General features: G+C 43.2%; 1 protein-coding gene across 1 annotated transcript; it reads right to left on the bottom strand.

Moving 5' to 3' along the window:
- Positions 1-706: 706 nt before the first annotated feature.
- On the bottom strand, positions 707-26,487 carry ZBTB5 (zinc finger and BTB domain containing 5). Its single transcript, XM_069767363.1, has 2 exons — positions 26,104-26,487; positions 707-3,167 (listed from the first exon to the last, which is right to left on the bottom strand). Exon 2 carries the CDS (start codon positions 3,161-3,163, stop codon positions 1,130-1,132), a length of 2,034 nt encoding a protein of 677 aa, XP_069623464.1. The 5' UTR covers positions 3,164-3,167; positions 26,104-26,487; the 3' UTR covers positions 707-1,129.

The following is a 26,487-nucleotide window of genomic DNA, read 5'->3' as shown; positions in this document are numbered from 1 at the left end:
GTAAAAGGCACTGCGTTTTACCTGCGGATTTACTGCGGAATTACCGCGGATTTTATGCGAATTTAGTGCGGATTCCTATTATGGAGCAGTTGTAAACCGCTGCAGAATCCGCACAAAGAATTGACATGCTGCGGAATGGTTTCCGCGCGTTTCTTTTCTGCATCGGTTTCCGTTTTCCATAGGTTTACATGATACTGTAAACTTATGGAAAACTGCTGCGGACCCGCAGCTGCAGATCCGCTGCGCTTCGCAGCAAAATTCGCAACGTGTGCACATACCCTAACAGTGTGCTCACCGCCGCACATTGTCATGATTCTCTGGCGTTGCTGGTGAGAGCAGGTTATCACGTGACCACAAGTATACAATCAAGTGTTGATAGGAGGAGCTCAGTCTTGCTCAATTCATGTGAACAGAGTGAAGCCAGGCAGGTCTACTTGGAATATTTGCAGTACAATGTAAATCACATTCGTGGTCACGTGACCACCTGCTCTCACCGACATCACTGGAGAATCCTGACAGCATGCGGTGTGCACGGTGTAAGGATTTAGAGTCACAGTCTGCAGACTTTCATCAGGAGAAGATAAAGTTGATTTCTAGTCCCCGTTGTCACTCATTTATTCTAAAAAAGAATTGGTATCAAGTCAGTAGGAAAAAAAAGTGCAGAAGAATACCCAGAAGCCACATAGGCACAACAGGATACAAGAACTGGCGATGGAGATCCTTTATTGGCAAGATTTAAATATTGTTTTCCATTGAAAAACTTATGTTTTCAATAATTTACTTGAAGGTAGGAAACAATACTTACCAAATAGGAATAAAAATGCAAGATACTGCATTGTGTTTACACAGTTGTACAGAAATGCCTAGTAAAACAGAAAGTTAGTATTCAGTTATCATTGGACATAAAACATACATAACCAAATGAAATACTTGCACCTCAGAACATTGAGGTTAAATATCTATCTGAAAGCATTTCCCCCTTCCAAGACCATATACTTCATCCAAAAGTCATTAGCTTCTTCATTCACAACACACGCTGAGTCTCTCTACTTAAGTACAAGGAAATGCTGCTACATTACAACATGATATTGATTGGTCTTGGAGAGTTTTTGGAGAAGTAGTGCTAAAGTTAAAGCAACGTCGTCGGAAGGTTACTGTTTTGCCACCTTAGGCAAGTAGTTTTGGAATGCTTATATAAATGGCTGGATTGACTAAAGCGTTTTCCACATTTCAGGCAGGCATACGGTTTCTCGCCAGTATGTACACGGATGTGCTTTTTACAGTCTGTTAAAGTCAGGAAAGTTTTACAACATATTTTACACGCATATTTGCGAGCACCCTCTACCACCAGCACATTATGCTCGGAGAGCGCTTTCTTGCACTTGGAGAGAACATCCGCAGAAGCCCTTGTCAACTGTGGTGGACCCTGTTGAGAAGTGTTCCCATTTTCATAAGATGAATTTGACCCATTCATCATAAGTTGCGAATTGGAAGGATTATCCTGTAGTTGAGTGCTCCGAACTGATGTAACAATAGGCATTTTGGGGGCAATTCGACGATAATTTGGAAAGTTAAAAGCGCGGCCCCTAACACTTCCCATTATAGACCTTGACATAGAGTGAAGTCCTAATCCAGACCTTGGGAATTCCATTCCAAATGGATCATTTCCACGGTAGTTAGAGGACTGAACACACGGCATAGTCATGACATCCTGCATAGGGCGAGCAAAATGAGAATCAGGGCCATCACCAAAAGGATTATCCATGTGAGACATAACATTAGAAGAATGCCCACTGGGTCCGGACTCGGGGCTGACAAGATAGGACACCTCTCCATCCATTCGACAATCACTGGTTGTATTGGGAATGTTATCATCGCTGTTCTGACTTAAGCTGAGGTTTCCATTTCTGTTCTTATTCAGAAAATTTGAAATACTAAAAGAGGATTTGTGCTCTAAGGTGGCAGTGACATCTAAAATATGGATATCTCCCACCCTATCGGTACTAGACTGAGGGTCAGAGAAACTACGATCACTGCTTTCTGGACTCAGTTCAATCTTTTCACCACCTGCAACACCCTCCACTTCAACAGGTTCGCTTCCCTCTGCTTGGGATGTGACATCACTGACCTCATCTTGAGGCTCTGGGGAGCTCAAAGGCTCAGATTTGACAATAACTCTCATGTGGTCTTTTTCATCTATTGTGATGTCATGAGTTTCAGAAGTATATATAGTTTTTTCACAAGACGACTCCTGACCATAGCCGGTTTCTAGAGACGTTGACTGGGATGCCATTGAAATAATATTTTCCCCACCATTGTCAGACTGACTAGGCACTTGTGTGTCTTCTTGGTTACTGTATGACTGATCAAATATGATAGCGCCATCATCCTGGTTGTCAGCGGCGGAATCAGATTTCATGTGGTCTGTCATTTTCATAGAATCAGGAGAAAAGTATTCTTCACGAGAATTAACCATCGACTGTACGCCTTCATTGGTAACATCTGTTATGAGGCACTCTTCAATGGAGGTCCTCATGCGCTGTCGAGCCCTCTCTTCAGAGGTCTGCTTTCTTTTATGAAGCCTTCTGATTGGAAAGGTGGCCCTCTGCTCCACCATATTGTTCCGCCCTGAGGAACTCATCGAACTCTGTTGCTGCTGTGACTGATCTTCATTACCCTGACTGGAATTTAAGGCAGAGCTAACAATGCTCAAGCCCAGTTGCTGAAGCATGAAAGACCTCTGCATCCTTGCACTCTGCTCCTGCGATCTGTCATTGGGAGAAGACATGGGCAGTGTCCTTGTAGTCAGATAGTGCTTACATGCTTTCACTACGGAATTCAGGTGGAGGTGAGATGCTGCCAGAAGAACATCCATCACGTTACTCTCTCCAAGCATAAGAGTGGATGTATACATCATATCAAGCAGTGCAGCGAAGGCTTCAGATGTCACCACCTCGCTGTCCAGCTGGATCATGTTCATACTCTGGTCACCCTCTGCCACAGTGAACAGAGCGCGGAAATGAGTACTGCAGGCAGCCAGCACCGAGCGATGAGCTTTAAAATGTCTAGTGCCCACTACAATCACACAATCACAGAGCTGGCCCTGGAGACGCTGGAAATTGAGCTGCTGAAACGTCTGTTCAAAATGTCCAGGAAAATCCATGGCGCTAGAAAGAAAGAAATACAATGTCAGTACATGACTGTATTCCGTGTGCATGCAACATGTAAGCATTCATCCAGAGAGACCATACAAGACACAATTACAATGACCACCACTATTCTTATTAGCGCTCCAGTTAGGAGATCATAACTTATTGTTTGTTCATAAGCTAATGGCTGTTCAGCGTGTTTCATTTCCTAATGATTACATAGTGACAACATTCTATAGCGGAGTACAGACATTGTAATCACTCAACGGAGTCCCAATCAATACGGATTTGTTTTCCCAGTACTATGATATTGATCAGTGGGGGTCTAGCACTCACCCAGATGTAAACCATGTGCGAACCAGCTCCAGCATCAGGTACTGCAGATCCCCTCCTGTTCTAAAAGAGAGGATCCTCCAATCCGGCAGTGGACACTGAACAGTGTGGAGGTGTTCCACTACATACACTCTTTAGATCCGCACAGCTGGATCGGGAAGCAGCCAGTTGAGGGACTGCCGGACCACCATCAATCTAACATTGAGGACCTATCATAGCGCTGCAAAGCCTTTAAAATTTAGAGCAGTAGTTGTGTTGGTCACCACTTCCTGGGAAGTAGAAGGCGCTTTCTTGCTTCCTGTTGTGTAGAACAAACTCCTTGCACAATGCACAAGCCAAATAATGGCCCCAGTACACATAAAGAGGAAGAAAAATGTATTAATGCGTTCTCAAATGTATAGTCCCAACCAAAGCGCTGTCTCTTTTTAAGGCCTTCTGACTTATGTGATAAGTTTTCCACCATCAGAAAATGATGCTACTATGCCTTACCAAGCCTGGGAACAAGGCAATATATTGATTATACTAGATTGGCTTGTAGACTTGTGACTTAGCACCGTAAGTCTATCAGCTCAAATAATAATTCCGCAGATATATGGAGAGAGGGGGGGGGGGAAATCACCTTGCCTCTCAGTATTGTATCACAGCCAAAGCGAGCAAACAAAAATAAAACTGGATCATTTAGCTCAGTGGACAATTGGGCTGCACCACATATAGAGTGGTAAAAACTCGGGTCATCCTTCCATCCAAGGTCAGCCATTAGACAACTACAGCATAACCCAGCTGACCACACACGAGATGGATGTGGCAGACAGCTTCCTCTCCGACTCCCCCATACACAAGTACTTGGCTTGTTCAATCGTTCACGAGTTTTCAACGTGGAGGGAAAGGGTAAACTGGCAGGTTCAACCCACTTTCATCTAATGTGTATGGGAGCCTTTAGTCTTTCTAATAAATATAGAAATACAAAAGGAACCTAGTTAAAAGGGTTGCCTAGGATTAAATAAAAAAGGGGGGTCGCTAAGGAAAAATGACAAAGGAAATTAGAAAAGAAGCACCATTCGTTCAAGTTCACGAGTATGAGCATGTTAAAGAAGACCACAATGGAACAGTGGCTGCAGAGCCGAATTATTTCCCTTTTCCATCTCTCAGCAGTCGGAATGGGGGGAGGAATACATCAGAGCTGATTATAATTACAAATACTTTTAGCTTTCATCCCATAGCAGTCAGTGTGTGTGACGGGAAATGAAAGGAGGAAATGTTGTACTCACACTGTTTGTAATCACATTAGCCTTTGCGGTCCTCTACAAAGATTAGGGCTGTCTATCATTAACCCCTTCGCGCCATGCGCCGTACTAGTACTGCGCTGCCGGCACTGCATTTGTGCCAGCAGCAGTACTAGTACGGCGCACCGATCACCGCGGTCTCGCGCTGAGCGCCGCGGTGATCGGGTGCGGGTGTCAGCTGTATATGACAGCTGACACCCCGCAGCAATGCCCACGATCGGCGCTATCGCCGATCGCGGGCATTTAACCCCTCTGATGCCGCTGTCAGTAGTGACAGCGGCATAGAGGGGGATCGCGCAGGGACGGGGGCTCCCTGCGCTCTCCCACCGGAGCAACACAATGAGATCGCGTTGCTCCGGTGACCCGGAAGGAGTCCCCGGATCCAAGATGGCCGCCGGACTCCTTCCGGGTCATGAAGTGACCTGGCTAGCCGGCGCCTGCTGAGATCAGGCGCTGGAAAGCCAGCTAAACTGCATGTCAGATCGTTGATCTGACACTGTGCTATGCACACTGTCAGATCAACGATCTGATCTAATAGAGTGATGTCCCACCCTGGGACAATGGTAGAAAGTTCAAAAAAAAAAAAAAAAAAAAATAGAATGTGTAAAAAAAAAAAAAAAAAAAATCCCCAAATAATAAAAAAAAAAAACATTTCCCAATAAATCCATTTATTTATGTAAAAAACAAAACAAAACAATAATTGTACACATATTTGGTATCGCCGCGTCCGTAACGACCCGCTCTGTAAAACTATCCCACTAGTTAACCCCTTCAGTGAACACCGCAAAAAAAAAAAAAAAAAAACAAGGCAAAAAACATTGCTTTATTATCATACAGGCGAACAAAAAGTGGAATAACACGCGATCAAAACGACGGATATAAATAACCATGGTACCGCTGAAAACTTCATCTTGTCCCGCAAAAAAAAAGCCGCCATACAGCATCATCAGCAGAAAAATAAAAAAGTTATAGCTCTCAGAATAATGCGATGCAAAAACAATTATTTTTTTATATAAAATAGTTTTTATTGTGTAAAAGCGCCAAAACATAAAAAAAATTACATAAATGAGGTATCGCTGTAATCGTACTGACCTGAAGAATAAAACTGCTTTATCCATTTTACCACACGTGGAACGGTATAAACGCCCCCCCCTAAAAGAAATTCATGAATAGCTGGTTTTTGTTCATTCCGCCTCCCAAAAATCGGAATAAAAAGTGATCAAAAAATGTCATCTGCCCGAAAATGTTACCAATAAAAACGTCAACTCGTCCCGCAAAAAACAAGACCTCACATGACTCTGTGGGCCAAAATATGGATAAATTATAGCTCTCAAAATGTGGTGATGCAAAAACTATTTTTTGCAATAAAAAGCGTCTTTTAGTGTGTGACGGCTGCCAATCATAAAAATCCGCCAAAAAAACGCTATAAAAGTAAATCAAACCCCCCTTCATCACCCCCTTAGTTAGGGAAAAATAATAAAATGTAAAAAAAACGTATTTATTTCCATTTTCCCATTAGGGCTAGGGTTAGGGCTAGGGTTGGGATTAGGGTTAGGGCTAGGGTTAGGGTTGGGGTTAGGGTTTCAGTTATAATTGGGGGTTTCCACTGTTTAGGCACATCAGGGGCTCTCCAAAAGCGACATGGCGTCCGATCTCAATTCCAGCCAATTCTGCTTTGAAAAAGTAAAACAGTGCTCCTTCCCTTCCGAGTTCTCCTGTGTGCCCAAACAGTGGTTCCCCCCAACATATGGGGTATCAGCGTTCTCAGGACAAGTTGGACAACAACTTTTGGGGTCCAATTTGTCCTGTTACCCTTGGGAAAATAAAAACATAGGGGATAAAATATCATTTTCGTGGAAAAAAAAATATTTTTTATTTTCACGGCTCTGCGTTATAAACTGTAGTGAAACACTTGTTGGTTCAAAGCTCTCACAACACATCTAGATAAGTTCCTTGGGGGGTCTAGTTTCCAATATGGGGTCACTTGTGGTGGGTTTCTACTGTTTAGGTACATCAGGGGCTCTGCAAATGCAACATGACACCTGCAGTCCATTCCATCTAAGTCTGCATTTCAAACGGTGCTCCTTCCCTTCCGAGCTCTGCCATGCACTCAAACGGTGGTTCCCCCCCACATGTGGGGTATCAGCGTACTCAGGACAAATTGGACAATAACATTTGTGGTCCAATTTCTCCTGTTACCCTTGGGAAAAAAAAAATTGCGGGCTAAAACATCATTTTGTGGAAAGAAAAAATGATTTTTTAATTTTCACAATGCTACATTCTAAACTTTAGTGAAACAATTGGGGGTTAAAAGTGCTCACCACACATCTAGATAAGTTCCTTAGGGGGTCTTCTTTCCAAAATGGGGTCACTTGTGGGGGGTTTCCACTGTTAAGGCACGTCAGGGGCTCTCCAAATGCGACATGGCGTCCGATCTCAATTCCAGCCAATTTTGCATTGAAAAGTCAAATGGCACTCCTTCCCTTCCGAGCTCTGCCATGCGCTCAAACAGTGGTTTATCCCCATATATGAAGTATCGACGTACTCAGGACAAATTGCACAACAACTTTTGGGGTCCAATTTATCCTGTTACCCTTGGGAAAATAAAAAATTTGGGGCAAAAAGATCATTTTTTGTGAAAATTAATATAACATTTTTTTTACGGCTCTACATTATAAACTTCTGTGAAGCACTTGGAGGTTCAAAGTGCTCACCACACATCTAGATTAGTTCCTTAGGGGGTCTACTTTCCAAAATGGTGTCACTTGTGGGGGTTTCCACTGTTTAGGCACATCAGGGGCTCTCCAATCGTGACATGGGCTCCGATCTCAATTCCAGCAAATCTTGCATTGAAAAGTCAAATGGCGCTCCTTCCCTTCCAAGCTCTGCCATGTGCCCAAACAGTGGTTTACCCCCACATATGGGGTATCGGCGTACTCAGGACAAATTGTACAACGACTTTTGTGGTCCAATTTCTCCTGTTACCCTTGGTAAAATGAAACAAATTGGACCTGAAGTAAAAATTTTGTGAAAAAAAAAGTTAAATGTTCAATTTTTTTTACATACATGCTAGCCACCTTAGGGAGAGACCCAAGTTGGGCTAAATGTAGCGGGACGAAAGAGACCGAAAAGCCCTCTACTTAAAGGAAATACATAGTGGATGCTTTCCTGAAACGGAAAGTACTTGCAAGCAGCATAATACAAAGAATAGCAGGTTTACCCAGAATCCTTTGCAGTAGGCGGAGCTATGCAAATCATCTCTTTCCACCCCTGTCTAATCCACAGCGCTTGGAATCGCCAAGCGTGCAATGCTGCGGATTAGTTTCTAAATTTACACAGCCAACCAATTCCTACCTGTGGACACGTGTTTCGGGCTTTAGGCCCTCATCAGCACAGGGCTGGAATTGGTTGGCTGTATGGAGTGGGGCTCGGTGAGCAAGCGATACATACATGCTAGCCACCTTAGGGAGAGACCTGTTATGGCTGGCAATCAGGCAACACAGCGTGCAGTAATCAGCGCACATACAGAGATCTGGCAAAAACCCAAAACAATAGGACGAGCTCTGAGACGTGGAATCTCTGTAGACTGCAGTACCTGAACTGTCCTCACACAACTGGAAGCAGCAGTGGATTGCGCCTATCACTACCTATGCAACTCGGCACTGCCTGAGGAGCTGACTAGCCTGAAGATAGAAATACAAGCCTGACTTACCTCAGAGAAATACCCCAAAGGAATAGGCAGCCCCCCACATATAATGACTGTTAGCAAGATGAAAAGACAAACGTAGGAATGAAATAGATTCAGCAAAGTGAGGCCCGATATTCTAGACAGAGCGAGGATAGCAAAGAGAACTATGCAGTCTACAAAAAACCCTAAAACGAAAACCACGCAAAGGGGCAAAAAAGACCCACCGTGCCGAACTAACAGCACGGCGGTGCACCCCTTTGCTTCTCAGAGCTTCCAGCAAAAGATAATAACAAGCTGGACAGAAAAAACAGAAAACAAACTAGAAGCACTTATCTAGCAGAGCAGCAGGCCCAAGGAAAGATGCAGTAGCTCAGATCCAACACTGGAACATTGACAAGGAGCAAGGAAGACAGACTCAGGTGGAGCTAAATAGCAAGGCAGCCAACGAGCTCACCAAAACACCTGAGGGAGGACGCCCAGAGACTGCAATACCACTTGTGACCACAGAATTCACAACAGTACCCCCCCCTTGAGGAGGGGTCACCGAACCCTCACCAGAACCCCCAGGCCAACCAGGATGAGCCACATGAAAGGCACGAACAAGATCTGGGGCATGGACATCAGAGGCAAAAACCCAGGAATTATCTTCCTGAGCATAACCCTTCCATTTGACCAGATACTGGAGTTTCCGTCTAGAGACACGAGAATCCAAAATCTTCTCCACAATATACTCCAATTCCCCCTCCACCAAAACAGGGGCAGGAGGCTCCACAGATGGAACCATAGGTGCCACGTATCTCCTCAACAACGACCTATGGAATACATTATGTATGGAAAAGGAGTCTGGGAGGGTCAGACGAAAAGACACCGGATTGAGAATCTCAGAAATCCTATACGGACCAATAAAACGAGGTTTAAATTTAGGAGAGGAAACCTTCATAGGTATATGACGAGAAGATAACCAAACCAGATCCCCAACACGAAGTCGGGGTCCCACACGGCGTCTGCGATTAGCGAAAAGCTGAGCCTTCTCCTGGGACAAGGTCAAATTGTCCACTACCTGAGTCCAGATCTGCTGCAACCTGTCCACCACATAATCCACACCAGGACAGTCCGAAGACTCAACCTGTCCTGAAGAGAAACGAGGATGGAACCCAGAATTGCAGAAAAATGGAGAGACCAAGGTAGCCGAGCTGGCCCGATTATTAAGGGCGAACTCAGCCAACGGCAAAAATGACACCCAATCATCCTGGTCAGCGGAAACAAAACATCTCAGATATGTTTCCAAGGTCTGATTGGTTCGTTCGGTCTGGCCATTAGTCTGAGGATGGAAGGCCGAGGAAAAAGATAGGTCAATGCCCATCCTACCACAAAAGGCTCGCCAGAACCTTGAGACAAACTGGGAACCTCTGTCAGAAACAATATTCTCAGGAATGCCATGCAAACGAACCACATGCTGGAAGAACAAAGGCACCAAATCAGAGGAGGAAGGCAATTTAACCAAGGGCACCAGATGGACCATTTTAGAAAAGCGATCACAGACCACCCAAATGACAGACATCTTTTGAGAAACGGGAAGGTCAGAAATGAAATCCATCGAAATATGTGTCCAAGGCCTCTTCGGGACCGGCAAGGGCAAAAGCAACCCACTGGCACGTGAACAGCAGGGCTTAGCCCTAGCACAAATTCCACAGGACTGCACAAAAGCACGCACATCCCGCGACAGAGACGGCCACCAAAAGGATCTAGCAACCAACTCCCTGGTACCAAAGATTCCTGGATGACCGGCCAGCACCGAACAATGAAGTTCAGAGATAACTTTACTAGTCCACCTATCAGGGACGAACAGTTTCTCGGCCGGACAACGATCAGGTTTATTAGCCTGAAATTTCTGCAACACTCTCCGCAAATCAGGGGAGATGGCAGACACAATGACTCCTTCCTTGAGGATACTCGCCGGCTCAGATAACCCCGGAGAGTCGGGCACAAAACTCCTAGACAGAGCATCCGCCTTCACATTTTTAGAGCCCGGAAGGTATGAAATCACAAAATCAAAACGAGCAAAAAATAACGACCAACGGGCCTGTCTAGGATTCAAGCGCTTGGCAGACTCAAGATAAGTAAGGTTCTTATGATCAGTCAAAACCACCACGCGATGCTTAGCACCCTCAAGCCAATGACGCCACTCCTCGAATGCCCACTTCATGGCCAGCAACTCTCGGTTGCCCACATCATAATTACGCTCAGCAGCAGAAAATTTCCTGGAAAAGAAAGCACATGGTTTGAACACTGAGCAACCAGAACCTCTCTGTGACAAAACCGCCCCTGCACCAATCTCAGAAGCATCAACCTCGACCTGGAACGGAAGAGAAACATCAGGTTGACACAACACAGGGGCACAGCAAAAACGACGCTTCAACTCCTGAAAAGCTTCCACGGCAGCAGAAGACCAATTAACCAAATCAGCACCCTTCTTGGTCAAATCGGTCAATGGTCTGGCAATGCTAGAAAAATTACAGATGAAGCGACGATAAAAATTAGCAAAGCCCAGGAATTTCTGCAAACTTTTTAGAGATGTCGGCTGAGTCCAATCCTGGATGGCCTGAACCTTAACCGGATCCATCTCGATAGTAGAAGGGGAAAAGATGAACCCCAAAAATGAAACTTTCTGCACACCGAAGAGACACTTTGATCCCTTCACAAACAAGGAATTAGCACGCAGTACCTGGAAAACCATTCTGACTTGCTTTACATGAGACTCCCAATCATCTGAGAAGATCAAAATGTCATCCAAGTAAACAATCAAGAATTTATCCAGATACTCACGAAAAATGTCATGCATAAAAGACTGAAAAACAGATGGAGCATTGGCAAGTCCGAACGGCATCACCAGATACTCAAAATGACCCTCGGGCGTATTAAATGCCGTTTTCCATTCATCTCCCTGCCTGATTCTCACCAGATTATACGCACCACGAAGATCAATCTTAGTAAACCAACTAGCCCCCTTAATCCGAGCAAACAAGTCAGAAATCAATGGCAAGGGATACTGAAACTTAACAGTGATCTTATTAAGAAGGCGGTAATCAATACACGGTCTTAGCGAACCATCCTTCTTGGCTACAAAAAAGAACCCTGCTCCCAATGGTGACGACGATGGGCGAATATGTCCCTTCTCCAGGGACTCCTTCACATAACTGCGCATAGCGGTGTGTTCAGGTACGGACAAATTAAATAAACGACCCTTAGGGAATTTACTACCAGGAATCAAATCGATAGCACAATCACAATTCCTATGCGGAGGAAGGGCATCAGACTTGGACTCTTCAAATACATCCTGAAAGTCCGACAAGAACTCTGGGATGTCAGAAGGAATGGATGACGAAATAGACAAAAATGGAACATCACCATGTACTCCCTGACAACCCCAGCTGGTTACCGACATAGAGTTCCAATCCAATACTGGATTATGGGTTTGTAGCCATGGCAACCCCAACACGACCACATCATGCAAATTATGCAGTACCAAAAAGCGAATAACTTCCTGATGTGCAGGAGCCATGCACATGGTCAGCTGGGCCCAGTACTGAGGCTTATTCTTGGCCAGAGGTGTAGCATCAATTCCTCTCAACGGAATAGGACACCGCAAAGGCTCCAAGAAAAATCCACAACGTTTAGCATAATCCAAATCCATCAGATTCAGGGCAGCGCCTGAATCCACAAACGCCATGACAGAATATGATGACAAAGAGCACATTAAGGTAATGGACAAAAGGAATTTGGACTGTACAGTACCAATAACGGCAGAGCTATCGAACCGCCTAGTGCGTTTAGGACAATTAGAAATAGCATGAGTAGAATCACCACAATAGAAACACAGTCTGTTCAGACGTCTGTGTTCGTGCCGTTCTACTTTAGTCATAGTCCTGTTGCACTGCATAGGCTCAGGCTTACTCTCAGACAATACCGCCAGATGGTGCACAGATTTACGCTCGCGCAAGCGACGACCGATCTGAATGGCCAAGGACATAGACTCATTCAAACCAGCAGGCATAGGAAATCCCACCATTACATCCTTAAGAGCTTCAGAGAGACCCTTTCTGAACAAAGCCGCTAGTGCAGATTCATTCCACAGAGTGAGTACTGACCATTTTCTAAATTTCTGACAATATAGTTCTACATCATCCTGACCCTGGCATAAAGCCAGCAGATTTTTCTCAGCTTGATCCACTGAATTAGGCTCATCGTAAAGCAATCCCAGCGCCTGGAAAAATGCATCAATATTACTCAATGCAGAATCTCCTGGTGCAAGAGAAAACGCCCAGTCCTGTGGGTCGCCGCGCAAAAAAGAAATAATAATCAAAACCTGTTGAATAGGATTACCAGAAGAATGAGGTTTCAAGGCCAAAAATAGCTTACAATTATTTCTGAAGCTCAGGAACTTAGTTCTGTCACCAAAAAACAAATCAGGAATCGGAATTCTTGGTTCTAGCATCGATTTCTGATCAATAGTATCTTGAATCTTTTGTACATTTACAACGAGATTATCCATTGAGGAGCACAGAGCCTGAATATCCATGTCCACAGCTGTGTCCTGAAGCACTCTAATGTCTAGGGGAAAAAAAAGACTGAAGACAGAGCTAAGAAAAAAAAATGATGTCAGGATTTCTTTTTTCCCTCTATTGGAAATCATTGAATTGGCTCCTTGTACTGTTATGGCTGGCAATCAGGCAACACAGCGTGCAGTAATCAGCGCACATACAGAGATCTGGCAAAAACCCAAAACAATAGGACGAGCTCTGAGACGTGGAATCTCTGTAGACTGCAGTACCTGAACTGTCCTCACACAACTGGAAGCAGCAGTGGATTGCGCCTATCACTACCTATGCAACTCGGCACTGCCTGAGGAGCTGACTAGCCTGAAGATAGAAATACAAGCCTGACTTACCTCAGAGAAATACCCCAAAGGAATAGGCAGCCCCCCACATATAATGACTGTTAGCAAGATGAAAAGACAAACGTAGGAATGAAATAGATTCAGCAAAGTGAGGCCCGATATTCTAGACAGAGCGAGGATAGCAAAGAGAACTATGCAGTCTACAAAAAACCCTAAAACGAAAACCACGCAAAGGGGCAAAAAAGACCCACCGTGCCGAACTAACAGCACGGCGGTGCACCCCTTTGCTTCTCAGAGCTTCCAGCAAAAGATAATAACAAGCTGGACAGAAAAAACAGAAAACAAACTAGAAGCACTTATCTAGCAGAGCAGCAGGCCCAAGGAAAGATGCAGTAGCTCAGATCCAACACTGGAACATTGACAAGGAGCAAGGAAGACAGACTCAGGTGGAGCTAAATAGCAAGGCAGCCAACGAGCTCACCAAAACACCTGAGGGAGGACGCCCAGAGACTGCAATACCACTTGTGACCACAGAATTCACAACAGAGACCCAAGTTGGGCTAAATGTAGCGGGACGAAAGAGACCGAAAAGCCCTCTACTTAAAGGAAATACATAGTGGATGCTTTCCTGAAACGGAAAGTACTTGCAAGCAGCATAATACAAAGAATAGCAGGTTTACCCAGAATCCTTTGCAGTAGGCGGAGCTATGCAAATCATCTCTTTCCACCCCTGTCTAATCCACAGCGCTTGGAATCGCCAAGCGTGCAATGCTGCGGATTAGTTTCTAAATTTACACAGCCAACCAATTCCTACCTGTGGACACGTGTTTCGGGCTTTAGGCCCTCATCAGCACAGGGCTGGAATTGGTTGGCTGTATGGAGTGGGGCTCGGTGAGCAAGCGATACATACATGCTAGCCACCTTAGGGAGAGACCCAAGTTGGGCTAAATGTAGCGGGACGAAAGAGACCGAAAAGCCCTCTACTTAAAGGAAATACATAGTGGATGCTTTCCTGAAACGGAAAGTACTTGCAAGCAGCATAATACAAAGAATAGCAGGTTTACCCAGAATCCTTTGCAGTAGGCGGAGCTATGCAAATCATCTCTTTCCACCCCTGTCTAATCCACAGCGCTTGGAATCGCCAAGCGTGCAATGCTGCGGATTAGTTTCTAAATTTACACAGCCAACCAATTCCTACCAATTTTTTTTAAACATTCAAAAAATTCCTGTGAAGCACCTGAAGGGTTAATAAACTTTTTGAATGTGGTTTCGAGTACCTTGAGGGGTGCAGTTTTTAGAATGGTGTCACTTTTGGGCATTTTCTGTCATATAGATCCCTCAAAGTCACTTCAAGTGTGAGGTGGTCCGTAAAAAAATGGTTTTGCAAATTTTGTTGCAAAAATGAGAAATTGCTGGTCAACTTTTAACCCTTATAACGTCCTAACAAAAAAAAATTATGTTTCCAAAATTGTGCTGATGTAAAGCAGACATGTGGGAAATGTTATTTATTAACTTTATTATGTGATATAACTCTCTAATTTAAGGGCATAAAAACTAAGAGTTTGAAAATTGCTAAATTTTCATAATTTCCGACAAATTTTTGTTTTTTTCACAAATAAATGCAAGTCATATCGAAGAAGTTTTACCACCATCATGAAGTACAATATGTCACGAGAAAACAGTGTCAGAATCACCAGGATCCGTTGAAGCGTTTCAGAGTTATGACCTCATAAAGTGACAGTGGTCAGAATTGTAAAAATTGGCCCTGTCACTTAGGTGAAAACAGGCTTTGGGGTGAAGGGGTTAAGGGGCTAACAATACACACCACTGGAAAATAAGATTGTTTCTCTTTATTCCCCATGTATTTTGCTGCCAGCTTACGATTGGTCAAAATCATGCAGAGGAAGAAGTTTATCAAATCTCTGGTACAGCCCACTTGACTAATCATAAATGATGACCTAAACTTTACTAGCTAATAGCTGAGAAAATAAAACCCCTATTTTTTTTTTTTACTCAGCTCTGCAGCACTTGTCCAAGATGTGGCCAGTTTAACATGCTAAAACTAGTGAAAGATCCTCATTAAAAAAAAAAACAAACAATAGCTCTGCACAAATTATGCAAAATGCATTTTTTATTGATTGCTTCAGGTTGTCTACTGTCTCATTTCCATCTAATAGACTCACAAGTAAAGGATTGAAGAGCACAGTCCTATTGATTAGTTTATACAGCTCAAACACTGGGAAATAACCATTCAGAAAAGGGAACATTTGTTCAAACCCATAGAAATGATAAAGCTAAAGAATTATGCATTTCGGAAAATTCCAGGCACCACAATGACAAAAGGGAAGAATTGACAACTGTCATTATCTAAGAAATTAAATGTTCATCATGTATTTGACAAATGCACACAATAACAAAGATTCACGTAACAGGAACCCATCAGCTATACTGTAAGAATTATGATGCTTGTACCCCATTTTGTATTCACTATTAGTGCGTTAGCTTGACGAAGCTAGTTATCAGCATTTAGAGATCTGCGTTACAGCAGTGATACGCACCACAAGCAGCAATAGTCTGACTTCTAGAGGAGAGTTTTTAGGCATGCTCTATGACCTGTGCAGAGGTCATTGTGCAGGGGAAGGATGTGAGCTGTGACATCACCCATTGTGAACAGTGAGATCCTGTCTGATCTATATATAGAGGATATTATTCACCGCAATCCTGCCAGCTAGCATAAGGAGATGGCAACTGAAAAGTGATTTCTACAGAATAGGAAGGGTCAGTGGACTATAAAGACATGAATGAAAATTACTAGATTTCTGGATTCGTTTTTTTATTTAGATCTAGCTATACCAATTAGGAAAAATAAAATATCACCAAAAATTCTTAAATTAGGTTTAACATGAAAACCAGACTTCTAGGACATTTTCTGGTGACAGTGTGTTACATAGCTTTGCTATACTAGCTCGATAAAAGGTTATTCTTCCGGTCACGTGCTGAGGACACCTCTTCTGGTTGACAGAATTTATAACATGTGACTGCCATCAGTAACTTCCATGGGCAGGATTGTATCTGCTGCAATGGCAGACGCCTGGACTGCATGAAAGGGACACACTTTATATCACTAACCTATAAAAGGAAAAAAGCATTGGAACTGGGTTTTTTTAGGTTAGAAATGTATAACCAGATTCTTCAGCCTCTGTATATCACAGTACATAGTCAACTGAGTCATCTGCGAATCAGTCAGTGAGCTTGCCTGACAGAAACGTCTGGAAATCTAACGCTATGTTCTCATGTAGCATCTCTACTGTGAACCTCCATCAGAGGAGATGGAACAGTGATATGCACAACAGGATTTACCACTGCAGATATCATTGCAAAAGAGCTGGAGAAACACAAGTCGCCATCCTCTGTGATGCAAAGGGTGAAATTCACACTGGCATCCACAGAATAAACTTGCGGGCCATGGATCTCAAAGCTGCAGCTTGTCAATTTAGGCTGTGAACATTTTTTGCATCGTGTGCATGAGATTTCCAAAAATCATGTGCTATGTCCTATCTGCTTGCCTTTTCTGCTAAGTGGGAACATAATCTTATATTTTTTCTTCTGAACTCTTATGCTGATTTATAACCAAATCACAATTCAATTTTGATTTGGTCCTAAATCATCCAAAAAGATGGTTCAGTACAGCTACAACCCCTGACAAAGGTTATGTAATCAGCGGCCTTGGAGGATGTTCATTCAGTAGTTTTATTTTGTAGAAAAAAAGCAGATCACAGACATGGCACAAAACTAAAGTCATTTCAAATGGCAACTTTCTGCCTTTAAGAAACACTAAAAGAAATCAAGAACAAAAAATATGTGGTAGTCCGTAATGGTTAATTTTTTTTTAACCAAACATAGGGTAAAAATTATGGAGTCACTCAATTCTGAGGGAAAAATATATGGAATCACCCTGTAAATTTTCATTCACAAAAATAACACCTGTATCAAATTAGATCTGCTCGTTAGTCTGCATCTAAAAAGGAGTGATCACACCTTGGGGAGCTGCTGCACCAAGTGGTCTGACATGAATCATGGCTCCAAAGCGAGAGATGTCAGAGGATTATCAAACTCTTAAGAGAGGGTAAATCATCACGCAATGTTGCAAAAGATGTTGGTTGTTCACACTCAGCTGTGTCTAAAATCTGGACCAAATACAATCAACATGGGAAGCTTGTTAAAGGCAAACATACTGGTAGACCAAGGAAGACATCAAAGCGTCAAGAGCGGAAACTTAAAGCAGTATGTCTCCAAAACAGGAAATGCACAATAAAACAAATGAGGATCGAATGGGAGGAAACTGGAGTCAACGTCTGTGACCGAACTGTAAGAAACCGCCTAAAGGAAATGGGATTTACATACAGAAAAGCTAAATGAAAGCCATCATTAACACCTAAACAGAAAAAAACAAGGTTACAATGGGCTAAGGAAAAGCAATCGTGGACTGTGAATGACTGAATGAAAGTCATATTCAGTGATGAATCACGAATCTGCATTGGGCAGGTTATGATGCTGGAACTTTTGTTTCGTGCCATTCCAATGAGATTTATAAAGATGACTGCCTGAAGAGAACATGCAAATTTCCACAGTCATTGATGATATTGGGCTGCATGTCAGGTAAAGGCACTGGGGAGATGGCTGTCATTATATCTTCAATAAATGCACAAGTTTATGTTGATATTTTGGACACTTTTCTTATCCCATCAATTGAAAGGATGTTTGGGGATGATGAAATCATTTTCAAGATGATAATGCATCCTGCCATAGAGCAAAAACTGTAAAAACATTCCTTGAAAAAAGACACAAGGTCAATGTCATGGCCTGCAAATAGTCTGGATCTCAATCCAAAAGAAAATCTTTGGTGGAAGGTGAAGAAAATGGTCCATGACAAGGCTCCAACCTGCAAAGCTGATCTGGCAACAGCAATCAGAGAAAGTTGGAGCCAGGTTGATGAAGAGTCCTGTGTGACACTCATTAAGTCCATGCCTCAGAGACTGCAAGCTGTTATAAAAGCCAGAGGTGGTGCAACAAAATACTAGTGATGTGTTGGAGTGTTTTTCATGATTCCACAATTTTTTCGCCTCATAATTGAGTGACCCCAAAATGTTCCCCTATGCTTGGTTAAAAAAAGTAACCATTGCCGACTACCACATGTTTTGTTCTTGATTTCTTTTAGTGTTTCTTAAAGCCAGAAGTTGCCATTGGAAATTAGTTTAGTTTTGTGCCATGTCTGTGATCTGATTTTTTTCTACAAAATTAAACAACTGAATAAACATCCCCCAAGGCCTGTGATTCCATAATTGTTGTATGTAATATGATTCACACAGGATGTATAAAACAAACCAATTACCGTATATACTCGAGTATAAGCGGAGATTTTCAGCCCATTTTTGGGGGCTGAAAGTCCCTTTCTCGGCTTATACTCGAGTCATACCCAGGGGTTGGCAGGGGAGGGGGAGCGGGGGTTGTCTAATTATACTCACCTGCTCTTGGCACAGTCCCTGCAGGTCCCTGGTTCCCCGGCGCTGCTGATGCTTCTAACTGTACTAAGCGGTCACATGGTACCACTCGTTACAGTAATGAATATGCTGCTCCACCTCCCATAGGGGTGGAGCCGCATATTCATTACTGTAATGAGCAGTAACGGTGACCGCTCAGTACAGAATGAAGCTGCGGCGTCAGGGAAGCAGGGAGTGGACAGCACCAGGAGCAGGTGAGTATAACGGGGAGGGGAGCGCTGCGCATTATTCACCTGCTCCTCGTTCCGGCACCGCTCCATCTTCAGCGTCTTCTGCAGTGACGCTCAGGTCAGAGGGCGCAGTGACGTGGTTAGTGCGCACCCTCTGCCTGAACGTCAGTGCGGGAGATGCTGAAGATGGAGCGGTGCCGGAACGAGGAGCAGGTGATTATTGAAAGTGTCGGGGGCCTGAGCGACGGAGAGGTGAGTATGTGATTTTTTTTTATCGCAGCAACAGCAAATGGGGCAAGTGTCTGTTGGAGCATCTTATGGGGCTATAATCAACGTTTGTGCAGTACTATATTGGTAAAGTGTCTGTATGGAGCATCTATGGGGCCATAACGTTTGCGCAGCACTATATGGGACAAATATCTTTATGGAGCATCTTATGGGGCCATAATCAGCATTTGTGCAGCATTATATGGGGCAAATATCTTCATGGAGAATCTTATGGGGCCACAATCAGCATTTGTGCAGCATTACCGTATATTGGGCAAATGTGTCTATGGAGCATCTTATGGGGCCATTATTAACCTTTATGAAGGATTATATGGGGCATATTTAAATATGGAGCATTTTATGGGGCCATCATAAACTGTATGGAGCATTATATGGGGCTCCTGATTCAATATGGATATTCAAAAACACTTATCCTACTGATGCCTCAATTAATTTTACTTTTATTGGTATCTATTTTTACTTTTGACATTTACCGGTAGATGCTGCATTTCCCACCCTAGGCTTAGACTTGAGTCATTAAGTTTTCCCAGTTTTTTGTGCCAAAATTAGGGGGGGGGGGGGGGGTTGGCTTATACTCGAGTATATACGGTAACATTTTAAATTAAACCTATTACAAAAATAATCACTTGTGTGTTCTTGTGAGGAGCAAAGAGTAGTATGGAAAATGAAGAGGGAACCATCCTAAGATGTGATCAAAGCATATGCGAGTACAAGGTTGCGACGGCCGGTTACAAACACCCAATCTCAGCTCATACACACTTCGCTTTCTGGACTGACATGTCTTACTTCAGTCCATATTGCGGTGTTAATGGCTCAGTGGGGGGGGGGGGGGGGGGGAGATAGTGCACGGATATTATCCGCACTTTACTATTTAATAAGAAGCCAAGAATTGTTTTCACATGGGGAGATTCGACTCGACAAGGACAGTAAAAACTGACACGAAGCAAGAATCAGACCAGCACACCGATGTGCAAAACAACAAAAAACAGGGCATTCTTCACCTATGAGAAAAAGAAAACCTGATGTGTGGAGCCGGCTACTAGCTTCCCTAACTTGGCACCACTTAGGAAAGATTCACATCTAGATTGGATCCACATTCGCAGATCCCATCATAAGAGTGGAAATGCAGCATGCTTATTTCCCCTGTGACATCAGACCATGCTAGGAGTCCACTGGATGACACTCATGTGACTGATGGAGCTCTCCACAATTTTAGGTTTTCTGCTCCTGTTGGAACAGGAAGACAGAACTATAAATGGTGATGAAGGCTAGCATCATAGCTTCCGTATTCCATGAGGACGTGGCCATCATAAGAAATAATTTACTGATATTAGTGGGGTTTGGTCATTATTTATGGTATAATTCTTGCAGCTAAAGTAAAGATAACAGCAGCTTAGTGCATCACTCAGAACCACACACACACACAATCTCTGCACCACACACACACTACACCCGATCTCAGCACCACACACACACACACACACACTACACACAGCACTCCCGATCTCAGCACCACACACGCACAGCACACCCGATCTCAGCACCATACACACATTACACACAGTACACCCAATGTCAGCACCACACACTATACACCACACACACACTATACACAACACACACTACACACAGCACACACACATTATACACAGCACACACACACACACACACATTATACACAGCACACACACACACATTATACACAGCACGCACGCACACATTATACACAGCACGCACGCACACATTATACACAGCACACACACACATTATACACAGCACACACACATTATACACAGCACACACACATTATACACAGCACACACACATTATACACAGCACACACACATTATACACATTATACACAGCACACACATTATACACATTATACACAGCACACACACACATTATACACAGCACACACACACATTATACACAGCACACACATTATACACAGCACACACATTATACACATTATACACAGCACACACACACACATTATACACAGCACACACACACATTATACACAGCACACACATTATACACAGCACACACATTATACACATTATACACAGCACACACACACACATTATACACAGCACACACACACATTATACACAGCACACACATTATACACAGCACACACATTATACACAGCACACACACACACACATTATACACAGCACACACACACACACACACATTATACACATTATACACAGCACACACACACACATTATACACAGCACACACACATTATACACAGCACACACATTATACACATTATACACAGCACACACACACATTATACACAGCACACACATTATACACAGCACACACACACATTATACACAGCACACACACACATTATACACAGCACACACACACATTATACACAGCACACACACACATTATACACAGCACACACATTATACACAGCACACACATTATACACAGCACACACATTATACACAGCACACACATTATACACAGCACACACATTATACACAGCACACACATTATACACAGCACACACATTATACACAGCACACACATTATACACAGCACACACATTATACACAGCACACACACACATTATACACATTATACACAGCACACACACATTATACACAGCACACACACATTATACACAGCACACACACATTATACACAGCACACACACATTATACACAGCACACACACACATTATACACATTATACACAGCACACACACATTATACACAGCACACACACATTATACACAGCACACACACACATTATACACATTATACACAGCACACACACATTATACACAGCACACACACACACATTATACACAGCACACACATTATACACAGCACACACACACATTATACACAGCACACATTATACACAACACAGCACACATTATACACAACACAGCACACATTATACACAGCACAGCACACATTATACACAGCACAGCACACATTATACACAGCACAGCACACATTATACACAGCACAGCACACATTATACACAGCACACACACACACACATTATACACAGCACACACACACATTATACACAGCACACACACACACACATTATACACAGCACACACACACACATTATACACAGCACACACACACATTATACACAGCACACACACACATTATACACAGCACACACACATTATACACAGCACACACACATTATACACAGCACACACACACATTATACACATTATACACAGCACACACACATTATACACAGCACACACACATTATACACAGCACACACACACATTATACACATTATACACAGCACACACACATTATACACAGCACACACACACACATTATACACAGCACACACACACACATTATACACAGCACACACACACATTATACACAGCACACACACACATTATACACAGCACACACACACATTATACACAGCACACACACACATTATACACAGCACACATTATACACAACACAGCACACATTATACACAGCACAGCACACATTATACACAGCACAGCACACATTATACACAGCACAGCACACATTATACACAGCACACACACATTATACACAGCACACACACATTATACACAGCACACACACACATTATACACATTATACACAGCACACACACATTATACACAGCACACACACACATTATACACATTATACACAGCACACACACACACACACATTATACACAGCACACACACACACACATTATACACAGCACACACATTATACACAGCACACACATTATACACAGCACACACATTATACACAGCACACACACACATTATACACAGCACACACACACATTATACACAGCACACACACACACATTATACACAGCACACACACACACATTATACACAGCACACACATTATACACAGCACACACATTATACACAGCACACACATTATACACAGCACACACATTATACACAGCACACACACTATACACACACACATTATACACAGCACACACATACACAGCACACACACTATACACACACACATTATACACAGCACACACACACACATTATACACAGCACACACACACACACACACATTATACACAGCACACACACACACATTATACACAGCACACACACACACATTATACACAGCACACACACACACACACATTATACACAGCACACACACACACATTATACACAGCACACACACACATTATACACAACACACACACATACACAGCACACACACACATACACAGCACACACACACATACACAGCACACACACTATACACAGCACACACACTATACACAGCACACACACTATACACAGCACACACACTATACACAGCACACACACATACACAGCACACACACATACACAGCACACACACATACACAGCACACACACATACACAGCACACACACATACACAGCACACACACATACACACACACACACACACATTATACACACACACACACATTATACACAGCACACACACATACACACACACACACATTATACACACACACACACATTATACACAGCACACACACATTATACACAGCACACACACATTATACACAGCACACACACATTATACACAGCACACACACATTATACACAGCACACACACATTATACACAGCACACACACATTATACACAGCACACACACATTATACACAGCACACACACATTATACACAGCACACACACATACACAGCACACACACATACACAGCACACACACATTATACACAGCACACACACATTATACACAGCACACACACATTATACACACACATTATACACACACACATTATACACAGCACACACACATTATACACAGCACACACACATTATACACAGCACACACACATTATACACAGCACACACACATTATACACAGCACACACACACATTATACACAGCACACACACATTATACACACACACATTATACACAGCACACACACATTATACACAGCACACACACATTATACACAGCACACACACATTATACACAGCACACACACATTATACACAGCACACACACATTATACACAGCACACACACATTATACACAGCACACACACATTATACACAGCACACACACATTATACACAGCACACACACATTATACACAGCACACACACATTATACACAGCACACACACACATTATACACATTATACACAGCACACACACATTATACACAGCACACACACATTATACACAGCACACACACACATTATACACATTATACACAGCACACACACACACACACACATTATACACAGCACACACACACACATTATACACAGCACACACATTATACACAGCACACACATTATACACAGCACACACATTATACACAGCACACACATTATACACAGCACACACATTATACACAGCACACACACACATTATACACAGCACACATTATACACAACACAGCACACATTATACACACACATTATACACAGCACACACACATTATACACAGCACACACACATTATACACAGCACACACACATTATACACAGCACACACACATTATACACACACACATTATACACAGCACACACACATTATACACAGCACACACACATTATACACACACACACACATTATACACACACACACACATTATACACAGCACACACACATTATACACAGCACACACACATTATACACAGCACACACACATTATACACAGCACACACACATTATACACAGCACACACACATTATACACACACACACACATTATACACACACACACACATTATACACAGCACACACACATTATACACAGCACACACACATTATACACAGCACACACACATTATACACAGCACACACACATTATACACATTATACACAGCACACACATTATACACAGCACACACATTATACACAGCACACACATTATACACAGCACACACATTATACACAGCACACACATTATACACAGCACACACATTATACACAGCACACACACACACATTATACACAGCACACACACATTATACACACACATTATACACAGCACACACACATTATACACAGCACACACACATTATACACAGCACACACACATTATACACAGCACACACACATTATACACAGCACACACACATTATACACACACATTATACACAGCACACACACATTATACACAGCACACACACACACATTATACACAGCACACACACATTATACACACACATTATACACAGCACACACACATTATACACAGCACACACACATTATACACAGCACACACACATTATACACAGCACACACACATTATACACAGCACACACACATTATACACACACATTATACACAGCACACACACATTATACACAGCACACACACACACATTATACACACACATTATACACAGCACACACACACACATTATACACAGCACACACACATTATACACAGCACACACACATTATACACAGCACACACACATTATACACAGCACACACACACACATTATACACACACATTATACACAGCACACACACACACATTATACACAGCACACACACATTATACACAGCACACACACATTATACACAGCACACACACATTATACACAGCACACACACACACATTATACACACACATTATACACACACATTGCACACACACGCTCCCAGATGTAAACACACAGCAGGAGGAGGGGCAGGGCTGCGGACCAATACGAGCTGTCACCTTAGTCACGTCTCACCTGTGTCTCAGGCCCGAGGCCTCGGTCACACAGCGGCTTCTTTGTGTCTCTCGGCTCCCCGGTGCACTGATCTTGGCAGCGGCCTCCTCCACAACCTCCGGCTACCGGACGTGACGAGCGCCCCGGGGCGGGAGGGAGACAGAGTGCAGCAGACAGGGGGGTGGAGAGCGGCGGGGGGCGGGAAGATAACACAGACACAGGCGCTCCAGACAGCAATGACAAGCGCCAGGCACAGCGCTGCGCCCTGATTGGTCTCCTCCGTGCGTAGCTATCGCGAGATTTGAGTTGTTTTCTGCTCGATGCTTGCGCGCTTATAAAATACGCGGTACAGGCGCCGGCACCGATCGCGTCTAGTGATAAACTGGCACTGACTTGGCAATGTTT

This window comes from Ranitomeya imitator, chromosome 1 (genome assembly GCF_032444005.1).
Source record: "Ranitomeya imitator isolate aRanImi1 chromosome 1, aRanImi1.pri, whole genome shotgun sequence".
Lineage (NCBI taxonomy): Eukaryota > Metazoa > Chordata > Amphibia > Anura > Dendrobatidae > Ranitomeya > Ranitomeya imitator.
The sequence above is the reverse complement of the archived record's forward strand: the minus strand, read 5'-3'. Positions and strand labels throughout refer to the sequence as shown.

Coding starts and splice junctions, on each gene's coding strand:
- ZBTB5 (XM_069767363.1), bottom strand. CDS start 3,163: ATGGATTTTCCTGGACATTTTGAACAGACGTTTCAGCAGCTCAATTTC.